Genomic DNA, 11,797 nt, shown 5'->3' with positions numbered 1-11,797 from the left:
ACCCTAAGCACACCGCCAAAGCAACAAAAGAGTGGCTGAAGAAGCACATCAAGGTTCTGGAGTGGCCTAGCCAGTCTCCAGACCTGAATCCAATAGAAAATCTTTGGAGGGAGCTTAAAATTCGAGTTGCCAGGCGACAACCTCGGAACCTGAATGATTTGGAGGCTGTCTGCAGCGAGGAGTGGGCCAACATCCCTGCCGAAATGTGCACAAACCTTGTCACCAACTATAAAAACCGTTTGACATCTGTGCTGGCCAATAATGGCTTTTCTACAAAATATTAACATGCTGTTTGGTAGGGGGTCAAATACTTGTTTTTCCTCATCAGATAGTTATCAATTTTTATAAATTCATATGATGTGATTTTCTGGAATTTTCTTTGGGATTCTGTCTTTCACTGTTAGAATGTACATATGATTAAAATTGTAGATTGTTGCATTCTTTGTAAGTGGGCAAACCTGCGAAATCAGCAAGGGGTCAAATACTTTTTCCCCCCCACTGTATCAGGGTACCTCTGGAAGTGACCATTTAATCATAAAAAACACAAAACTAAACACCTGCACACATCCAGAGCTGCAAGCGCATTAGTAGTAGCAGTTTGGTGGATTATACCTTTCATAATCCATGGTTTGGAAACTCCCATCTGTTATTGCAGTCTTGGCTGTGTGAGGTACTCCTGCCCACTGTCACACCAGTTTGATTGGCAGCCAACCACCAGTTCTGAGACCATTTGTTTATCAAAGTTTATGTGTGCTGACTTCCGTCTGCTGTAACCATGTAGTTGTGCTGGAGATTTTTGAGATCTGGTCAACTCAAGTGATGAAGAAGGTTTCAGGAAACTCAAGATGTCTTAGTATTTAATGAAGCCTGGCCAAGGAGAACTGCAGTACACATTGAGAACATAGTGTAAAACCAAAACTGAAGGATACATCTTGGCGGGAGTATTTATCCTCAATAGCCCTACAGAGATTCCCTACGTGTCCAAATAAGGTTATTCTTCTATTGGATATTGGTTCAAAACAAGGCACTACCTAAGTTACATTAAGACATGGGCAGTAATTAAATTAAATCTATTTAAAATATGTATTCAGTTACTTTTTAGAGTATTTTACAAAGAAAAAAAATTATATATAATATATATAATATATAGTTTGTAACAAAATACTTTGCGAGCTTATTTTTTAAATAGTTAAAATACATTTTTAAATACGCCTGCTTAGCATAAAGACTAAAGGCAGGGAGAAACAGTAAACCACAACGTTCTGTTTGTGTAGGGATTACACAAACATGACACAAATATATTGGTGAAATTTGGAGGTGTATTTTTGAACTTTGGACAGAGCCAGCCTAGCTGTTTCCACATGCTGGCATCAGCTCTGTACTTAACACACAAACATGAGAATGAGATTGACCCCACTGTTGGCAAGAAAGCAAATTAGCATATTTTCCAGAATGTAAAACTCTGCACTGCTTCTTTGCTGTGCTAGTTATGGCAGGTCGGTCTTTAAAACAACATGTGACCACATCTCAGAGTAATGGACGGAGTGCTGGGCTTGCATATGGGACTATCCTAAAATGTGATAAAGTACATTTTAAGATCTGTGCATGCAACATGTTTAAGTCAACTTATTGTACCACATTAACGTCAGCAAATGCTAGTCTGTCAATTGGTCCGTTTAACACTTGGGTCCCAGAACAACATATCTCTACAACTAACTACAGGCCAGATAGTCATGAAATTAACTGTGGATGTTCATGGTCCCCAGAGGACAGATCCTAATGCGATTAACCTTTACCAAGCACCCCCCACAAGAAGAATATTAAAATAGGAATAGCAGTATTTGATTATGTTGCTCATCTTGTCTGAGCTATTGCATTGTTGGGTTGGTGTAATGAACATTTCAGCCTCTAGGTGTTTCTGGTGGGGCTCAGTCATTCAGTCGAACATCTCCAGACAGTGATTTTGTATAGGGGTTGTGTGTAGCTTGGATTCACCAGCCAGCCTGGATTCAGTTGAGGTGAAGAAAAGCTGCTTGAAACCCCCAGAGCAAGATTTTGCTGCTAGGTCTCCTATGTAAATCCTGTCTCTGATGGAATATTATACATCCCAAGGTTTGCTTTGTTGTTTTAATGTGATTAAACACAAACTCTTTTGGGAATATGCACCATGTAAGCACAGTATCAGCTGAATTAATCAAGTTCTTAAAATTAGATACTGGCAAAGGGCCCCTCTTTAAGACAGGGCCTCAGGATTAGCTGATTAAAAAAAAAGGGCCCATCTTATTATATCACATGATCCTGTGCTATTGGAAAGCACATAACCACCTGGGGCTATCAGTGTTAGCTGCCGGAGGTGTTGTACCAAACTCTGCATGCCTGCCAAGAATTACATGCACCTCGCAGGTGGTAACGCTAATTCATGCTGAGAAAAGAGGTGGTTGCAAACATCAGCAGGTAGCCTCCAACATCTGTTCTGCCGAATTATGCATCAGACACTTTGCTGTGCACACTGATCAAACGCGGCTATCACCACATATTTTAGCTGAATCAAAAGGAATGCTACTTCTCCTAAATGTAATAAATTATTAAGGCTAAAAAGGACTCTAAATGTTCATAAAATATATACTTTGAATCATTTATCACCATTGATGAACCCCACAAAGGATATTACAGTGTTTAAAACAGACTGTATGGTTGAAAAGCACCTATTTGGAGGTGCATGCAATTCTCGGCAGGCATGCAAAACTCGGCATAACACCTTTTCGGGCGCAGATGTATCGAACTACAAAACTGTGTACACAGAGCGCCTGATAAGCTCCACCCTCTCAGTGATGTCATATATACGTGAGGTCACACAGGTATGAGATGCTACTGCTCTCAGTGACCAGATATTGAAGACACCTTGTGATCCTGTGCCAGTTTTAGGCACATCTGTGTGATGAACAAACCAGAGCGGTCTTGCTTGTTATGTTTCTAAGAATATCTTTTATTTAATGTCCAAATGATTCAGATTTTGATAGTGTGATGTTGAAATCAAAATGTGCTGTTGAATCTCGTGAACAAAGACGAGGTGATGAATCCGTTTTTCTCCGATGATGCATGGATGATCGTAACTAATAAAAAAAAAAAATCTCACTCGGTCTATGTGTGTCACTTTCCCTCCATCAAGCTTTCAATGAAAATATTTTCATGTGAGAGATTTCCATCACACTTACATAAATACAATTTACATTGTATTTACTGCTGACAATGAGCCAAAGCACACTGCCAACAAAACAAAGGACTTCATCAGGGGAAAAAGTGGAAGGTTTTAGACTGGCCAAGTCAATCAGCTGACCTTAACCCAACAGAGCTGCATTTCACCTCCTCAAGAGGAGACTGAAGGGAGAAACCCCCCAAAACAAAGAACTGAAAGAAGCAGCGGTAAAAGCCTGGAATAGCATCACAAATGAAGAATGCAACAGTTTGGTGATGTCGATGGGTCGCAGGCTTCAGGCAGTTATTGTAAGCAAGGGTTATGCCACTAAATATTAAATGGTACTTACTTTAAGATTATTTGTTCCATTACTTTTGCTCACCTAAGAATGCTGTGGTCTAATACAAATGGTGATATGTCCTGAGTTGTTTAACACATCTAGATGTGAATACCAGGAAATAAAAACTCGAATTCTGAACTCTTGTCTCATACTCATCTTTTGATCTTAAACCCAAATGTCTTCAGTGAACAACAAAAACAACGGAATTGGCCTCACAGACTGTACATACTGTATATTGCATGTCCATATATACACACATACTTAGCTAACTGGGTAGGTGGGGTTGTGAGCTTGGTTTATTGCTCAGCAAAGCTCAAAGTGAGGCATTATCTCTATAAAATGTGGAACGTCAAAAACTTCTCATCAGTGGAACATTACAACAAAAATGTTATTAAGTTTAACAGTGTGCAAGGCGGACCCACTGTGTGCTCCTGTACTCCTGGGATAGAAGGTCCACACCAACAAAAACACCCAGCCCTGTAATCACACTTCTTGAAGAAATAATACAAATAAAATATAAAGATGCCACAGACGTACTTCATTTGTTGCCCTTACTGTAATCGGACAGCCTTTATTGTATTGCAATTACAATCCAGCAATTCACACACCAGACATTTTGCCCACACAGATCAAAAACCCTGACCACACAGCTCCGGGTGAGTACATGCAGCTTTGGTATCATTAGTCAGTTATGAGCATTAAAAGGACCTCATGACATGAGAAAGTTTGGCGTGTTATCGCACCTCAGCAAAGGCTAAACAGGGTACGCCTTCCTGCCCATGAGCCTGTTTGGCCCTCTGGTAAACACACCACGCCACCCCATAGGGTCTCTTTAAGAGGGTATTGATTAATACTGTATCTATGGGGGGAGGAGGGGTTCAGAGGCTGCCCTAGACTCATTTATATGAGCGATAAACAAAAGGAAAAACTTAAGGCCTTAAGTACTCAAAAACAGACATGTGGCCTGTTAATACAGAGTGTCCACATAGGTGAAGGAGAAGATGCAAGACATCCCTGTAGTCTTGCAAACATGGGCAGATGTCTAGACTACACTATTGTGGATTTTCCATGGACCTGGCTCTGCCTGATTTACTTGCTTACAACTCAGCACTAGTATCCCACCTGTATTGAAAAAGAGCCATGGACAGCAGGATGGACAGGCTCTTCTGTTTATACTACTTGGGTGTGTGCTTAGACGGACATGTCCACACATGTGCAGTTGGTGTGTGTAGTTGGCATGTATATTCCACGCAGTCACACAGAACCTCACAGACACAGAAACTACTGTATTTAAGGGACTGTTCCATCTCTGCTAAACCTTCTACAGCTTGGTAGCAGTATAGCACTGACTGCAGTACCAGAGGACAAAAACAAGCCAAACTTTAAAATGTCAAATTAGCATTTGCTGTGTGCTGCATCCTCCCACACAAGTACATTATAAAATGAGATGACAAGCAACAACAGCATTGATAAAAATGTTTGGGAGGAGGTATATGTGCAAAACGTGCGGGTGGTTACCATTTTGATCCAAAACACACACACACACACACAAAATAACATTTAAAAAGCTAAGTAATACCACTAGAAATTTACAACCAGAGCTGTGATCAGACACAGTCATATAAAAATACGAAATCACAATTAATAGTGAGTGGGAGTTATAGGCCTTTATTAAGGCTGAAATTCTCACACAGAACCCGGAAATCACTTTGTTTCATTCATTTAGTTTGGAGTTCTCCATCATCCAGGATCATCTGCTGGTGCTCAGACTCAGTCCCACCTCTGATTCATTCAACCCCGCCCCCTCCTAAAGCTCAAATGTACATGTTAGAAGTGCTGGCATCCTGCAGACACTCAGGGCTCTCGTATCATCTCCACTGAGACAGGGAATGTTGCATCTGTCTGAACCAACACGTGTCCCTCTGTGTAAAAGTCATCTGCGTTAGTACACTGAGCCATACAGAAGTTAATGGACTCCAACACTAGTGTCAGAGGTTCAACTAGGAACACGTTCCTCATTGATAAAATACCTGAAAGGCAGCAGAAGCAAAACTGGCACCATGTTTCAATAAGGTATTCTTCATAAAAAGGTATGTAAACTGAAACACAGTGCTTCCTAAATGGGTAATAAAAGATTTCTAGGCCACTTACAAGCCATTAATATGAAACAGATTTGGATTGCTGGATTGTTAAAAATCTCTTTGTCCAGGTATTGTGTTTGCAGTTTAAAATGTTAGTGAGTATATAAAGTTTTATATTCAATATCCCACTGTCCTCCCCAGCTAGTTGCTAACTGTCTGCTATTTGGTGCTGAGCAGGTAGTTTACAGTTAGAACTCTTTCTCCTAATATAGATGTCTGCTGTGGCTGGAGACGGCTCTATGAGAGCAGTTAACAACATGGTAAAGTTACAGGCCGTCAAACAACAACGAGCTACAAGATGCAAAAAAGCTCTGTGGATCTGAGGACCTGCAGTTTGTCACTGAGACACCTTTCACGTTACAGATAGTAATTTGATTTCATTTGTAACAGGAAGAATGTGTTATTTCTTCTGTCAAAAATTGCATAATTGTGCTTTAAAACAACAGAACTACTTGTTATATGAGCTAAAAGGAAAGTGAATATTGGACCTATATTTTGTGTCAGCTGGACGTGTAAATAAGCAGCTGTTTGCCAACACGTTTGTGTTGCGCCTCACTCTCTGTTAATCTATCAAGTGTTGATAAGTTGTGACCCACTTAAACCTATTTTGGTCCAGATGCCATTTAGTTTCCCAGACAAATTAACAACACAGTAATCCAAAGTTGTTGTTCCTAATGGCTTATAGCTGCACTATAAAGCATTAGTAAGTTATTTAACTATTTGTTAAGCAATTAGTTAAATTTTATGACTCTTTATAAAGAATACCTTATTAGATTGTGGTACCACAAAGCTTGCATGAAATTAAACAAAAGACTCAAACGAACTGATGAACTTAAAATCTAAAAGACTACACATATATAACATCACACCTAAAAACTACAATTAAACTACAATGAACAGATGAAACACATAGTCTATGCAAAAAACATGATGTTGCCATCAACCCAAATAAAAGTGTTAAAGTTCTCTGAGAGTCACTGGTTTTGGATGAATTAGGTAATAAATATGTGAAAAGAAAGCTCATCATCAAAGAGATACGAGTTCAGCAGAGTGAAAAGTCAGACTGAGAAGAGCTGGAATATAGGCTGACAATACCATCCACCAATCAGCAGACAGCTCTGCTGTGTGTGCGCGTGTGTGTGTGCATCAGCAGTAGTCTCGTCACATTCCGTAGTTGACAGAGTTCAGCGCTGGTCTCTTCTTGCCTTTAATCTTCAGGGATCCATAACGAGCCTGGTGACAACATCATGAGAAGATCTCCGTTATAAATGTTCACACTGCACTGTGACACAGAGAGCTTTCAAAATAAACTCCTCTCTTTGCCTCCTCGCCTTACATATCTGATTGTTGTAGACTATAAAAAAGGAAAAAAGTACAGACGCTTCTTGCTTTCTGGGTAGATGGCCTCCAACAGAAAGGAGCACTTACATCTTTGCGGACTCTGGTTCGTGAGATCTTGACACTCTGCGATCGTCTCAGTCCTTTCTGACTAACAGCCTCGTCTTCAGAGAAAGTTGGTTCATTCTCTTCATCTGTCCTCTCCTCCTGGTCATAAAAGTACTCTAAAAAACAAACACACACACATTTCAGAAAACTGCTCATGAACCTGCTGAACACATGGACTCCAATTTAACCGGGGTTGTGATTTGTGGAGATAACAGGTCACCAACTGCCCCCTCTTAGGCTCTCTGACCAGCCTCACAACAACACTGCTTTACCAACACCAGTCAGAGGAAAGCACATTAGAACACAGCGTAAAGAAACTTTAGGAACACTGGAGAGAAGAAACTAAAAGCCAAAGTATGTTATGTGGCCCTAAAAAGAGAGGATGAAGTGGTAGAATGTCTACTGTCAAAGACAGAAATAGCTAAATGAGCTCTCACAGCATTAAAAAGCTCTCAGGAGGAGGAAACAGGGCATTTCTGGCTGCCCAATTCATATGAACATGCCACAACCTGAGGACACACACATTACATTGATTGAAAGGTTGCAGTGATTATATAGTTCCCACTTATTTGTATTTTTAACTGCAAGTCTATAAAATGCCAAATGAAAGCAGAAAGCTGAATCAAAGAGGAGAAACATCCCATGCAGATGCTTGGTGCAGCAAGGCTCACTGGTTGGTTTGGTGAGGCCTTTACAGATACCAGATCTCAACCCAGGTTCACACCTGTGGAAGATTTTGGACCGATGTGTGAGACCCTGCTCTTCCCCACCATTTGTATTTCTAACAGCAAAAGCACAATTCTTCTCTTTATGTACCTTTTTTGGTGTTGCTTTGACAACGTAAACACGTGTTTCAATGCCAATAAAGCCCCTTTGAATTGAGGCATGTGTTGACTTTATGTTGTATTGTCGAGAGCTAAAGGAATTCAAACTGTAAGTGAGGCTGCTGCTCCAGCAGAGGTCAGCAGACACTCAGCTAACACAGCTGCCTCCCTGCTCCGCTCTCTTTGTCTCTCCTTACAGAAACAAAGCAGTTAGAGAGGTCATACACAAGCTTCCCGCTTCACACTGCAGAAAATCTTCTTCATCAGCATGACATGTCTACCGGTGCAGCCCAAACGTCCAGTATTTGGCTAAAATACTGGACGTCCATTACCGTGATTTTAAGAGAAGCATTTATATGCGAATACAGATTCATCACACAAGGTGGGTATTTTTCTGTTCAGTCATTAAGATGGTTTCATTGTTGATCAGATTCAAGTTTTAATCTAATTAGCATTGCCTTTAATACATGTTCTTTAATTTAGACTAAATTATTACTACCAACCCTTTTGATATTCAATTCAGTTTTATTTATATAGCCCCAATTCACAACCATTCTCTCATAGCGCGTTTCATATAGAGCAGACTGTACTCTGTGCTCACAAACAACTTTAGAAATAAGGTTTATTATTGAATATATATAGTATGTCAAGTTCCCTGTAAACACCGTATAACCTGTGTTATGTTATATAATATTATATTGTTATGTTAAAGTAGTACTACCAGGTCATGTTCTCTCATCCAAGCAAAGCCTAAAACAATGCCCAGGCAGTATTAGTGGCCATTAATGTTTTATACAGCAGAGTTAGTATTTGAACGGCAATGTGTTTTCTGTTTGTTCTGGTTCTAGCGCCTGCTGCTTCAGTTGTTGTCACATCTGGAGTGTATAAGAGAAAACCTTTCACCTCCCAGAGGAAACAGGGTGGGATGAGAAAGAGGCCAGCTTCACATGAGATTTTTCATTCCAATACCAGATCAAAAATACCATCTGAATTCTGCATGTGTTGGTTGGATGGTAATCAGCCTTTTGTCCCAAAGAGACAAAAATACAGCAGAGCTGTAATTTTGCGCTTGGTAGTGATGAAAGAATTCAGTCTTGCTGAACAGTCCTGTTTAACCCTGCAGCTGAAACTACTCTTGTCTAGAAACCAGGTGGTTCAGTGTTCCCAGCCTGCTTGGCTCCCAGTCTCATTTGCTCAGGAATAACATGGTAGAGTAATGTTCCAGGGTGGATTTTATTCTTTCACAGAGCTAAATTCTCTGTCTGGACTGTGGAGAAGAAATTCAAGTCATTCCATCCATCACCAGTCTATTCTGCGGTAAAAGCCTCCAATTTCCTGTCATGTAGAGAGCTGAGGGCTTTATTAAACAATGCTCCGTCTAGCTCTGCCAAAAGCAAAGACCTGGAGCAGCTCGGCCAGCCAGGATTTTGGAATCTTTTTATGTTTTTCCAGAAAAAAAAAAATGTTTGTGTTTTCTTTTGCTGGAAACATACAATGTGTTAACCTGCTGTTTCGCTTTACTTTTCATTCTCAAGGCACAGCCCAAAAACTCACCCATATTATTTTATATTATATGTTAGTATTTTGGGGTCAATTTAGAAAAGAAATCTTCTGTTGCTTCAAATAATAGAACACAGCAAGGTTTGATTGCTACAATTGTGAATATAATAAGTTGCAGCCTTCTGTGATACAATTACTTTAAAGTCAGTCAGTCAGTTAAGTGACAGAAAATGAATCACTGGCAGTTGATATAATAATCATTTAGCTCATTTATCAAGTATTAGTAGCCTCTTTAATTTTTAAATAGATCTTTTGTTTGTTGCGAAGAGTATGACATTCAGTTCTACATGCCTCCTGATGACTCCTCCACCTCCACTGTACTGGATGTCTGGATCAAAAAATCTGAATGGGTTCAGAGATGTGAGAAATATTTGCCTAAATCTTGTTTCACATACTCTTTTACCCATGGCTTTTGTTTTTGCCCTTTTCCCTTAACATAAAGATTTAAGATAAGGTTGGTTTATATCATTGTAAAATAAATAGCTTTAGTTTTTTTGTGTTGGTCAGATAAAATAAAGCAATGTGAGCACATCACTTTGGGTTTGGTGAACACGTGATGTGCATTTATCATAGAGATGTTGATGATGAATCAGTGATCCACTTTTAATGTAATGTCCTGGTGACCTTGGGGGGTTTAAGACGCTGAGCACGTAATCGCAACATCCCTGCTGAAGACCTTTGTTTCATGTTATCCTTTCCTGTCATCTCTCTACTGTACTCTCAACTAAGTCAAATATAGCCTAAAAAATACTATTAAAAAAGGTGACTGATCCCAAAACATGTTAATGGACAATGTGTTAAGTTGAGGAATTGCTATTTGGGTATACCAGAACAGTAGATTCACTTGAGAGAGTGTTTTCAACAAAAATATTCTGCATTAGTCAACAAATCTCATAAAACGACTAAAGCCAATGGGTTTGTTTGTTTCTCACAAATTTCTGACTTCCCTACTTTGTCTGTTGTCTCAGCTCCAAGTCCATTGGTTCCTACTGTAGATGCAAATCTTCAACGCCTCACAAATACTGTATATAGTTTCATGTTTGAAAAGGCTGCTCGCTGTAGTTTTTATCCAACAAACAGGAGGCATTTGTTTGGGACTATTTTCAGTGGCGGATGAATCCACATATGATGCTGTAGTGAGTATTCCGGCAGCAGGACGGTGTGTGTGGGACCGAGTTAGAATAATGGAGTTCTGCGGCTCAGGGGAAGAAGAGACATCAGGCTGTGAGACACACAGGACCCGTTAGTGGAAACATTCACTGTTGGTTGGAGTCTGCACATGAGACTGTAAGATCCATTTAGATCATCACCAGTGTTATGACCTCCAATATGGCCACCATGCAATATGAAGGAGAGCAGTTGGAAGGCGAAAACATCTCTCTACCTTTGCATCTCTTCTTCCCTTCACCTCTCTCACTCTGCCGGCTGGCTGAGCTGAATACATTTTACAGTCTTTCCTCTCTCAGTATGCTAATGTTGTCTACCAGCCTTCCTTCCTTCGATCCATCCACCTCTTTTTCTAATTCATTCCATCCATGCCTTACATCTCCACTCTCCTCCTATACATTCATTCACTCCTCCTCCCACCCTGTGCTATTCTCGCCCTCTCCATACCTCACTGACTGGCTGTGTGTGTGAGAGAGAGACAGAGACAGAAGGCACAGGGAGAGAGAGAGAGAGTGTGTTTGAGATTCCACCAGCATCCCACCCAACCTCATCTCATCCCCTCTGTCTGCTGGGAAGTCATCTCACACACAGCTTTCAGTGACACGCCAGCCAGCCTGCAGTTCTCATCAAGCAAGGAAGGGAGGAAGGAAGCACACAAAGAAAAAACTAAAAAACATTAAAGCTGCAAGTATGGATGAGCGGGCCCTCCCATCACGTGCCACGGTACAGTCAGCAGCTTGGCCGATGCGCCTCTGAATTTTCATGCGCTTTGGACAGTGCACAAAGTGCCACTTTGTGTCCACCATGTGGCGCCAGAGAACACCCGCAAATTATAGGCTATGTACCACACACACAATGATTTTCACACAGGGTTTACCTTCTGTTGCCAGCAGGTGGCACTATGACTTTAACTGAATATTGACATATAGATGTCTTATAAAAAATTGTCTTATCAAAAATATAAAATTTGCAACAGATTGGAGTGTGTATAGAGAAGTTACACTTCCTGCCTCATGGCAAAACATAAACCATCGGGGCCATGCTACAGACCCGCTATTAAACAGATACTGACACACCGAAGACAGCATCACACAACATGCTGGAAACTCCCACTGCAGCGTTC

General features: G+C 40.5%; 2 protein-coding genes across 2 annotated transcripts in view; both read right to left on the bottom strand.

Annotated features, from left to right (window-relative positions):
- bms1 (BMS1 ribosome biogenesis factor) overlaps window positions 1-11,797 on the bottom strand; it is a 654,080-nt gene that overhangs the window by 101,545 nt on the left and 540,738 nt on the right. The gene's annotated exons all lie outside the window — the stretch shown is intronic.
- LOC123983434 (receptor expression-enhancing protein 3-like) overlaps window positions 4,074-11,797 on the bottom strand; it is an 81,611-nt gene continuing 73,887 nt past the window's right edge. Inside the window, exons 9-10 of the mRNA XM_046069691.1 lie at window positions 7,106-7,239; window positions 4,074-6,910 (exon numbers count right to left, since the gene is read on the bottom strand). Coding sequence (XP_045925647.1) covers window positions 6,839-6,910; window positions 7,106-7,239 — 206 coding nt within the window. The 3' untranslated portion in view covers window positions 4,074-6,838. The remainder of the gene's footprint in view (window positions 6,911-7,105; window positions 7,240-11,797) is intronic.

This window comes from Micropterus dolomieu, linkage group LG14 (assembly GCF_021292245.1).
Source record: "Micropterus dolomieu isolate WLL.071019.BEF.003 ecotype Adirondacks linkage group LG14, ASM2129224v1, whole genome shotgun sequence".
Classification (NCBI taxonomy): Eukaryota; Metazoa; Chordata; class Actinopteri; order Centrarchiformes; family Centrarchidae; genus Micropterus; species Micropterus dolomieu.
The sequence above is the reverse complement of the archived record's forward strand: the minus strand, read 5'-3'. Positions and strand labels throughout refer to the sequence as shown.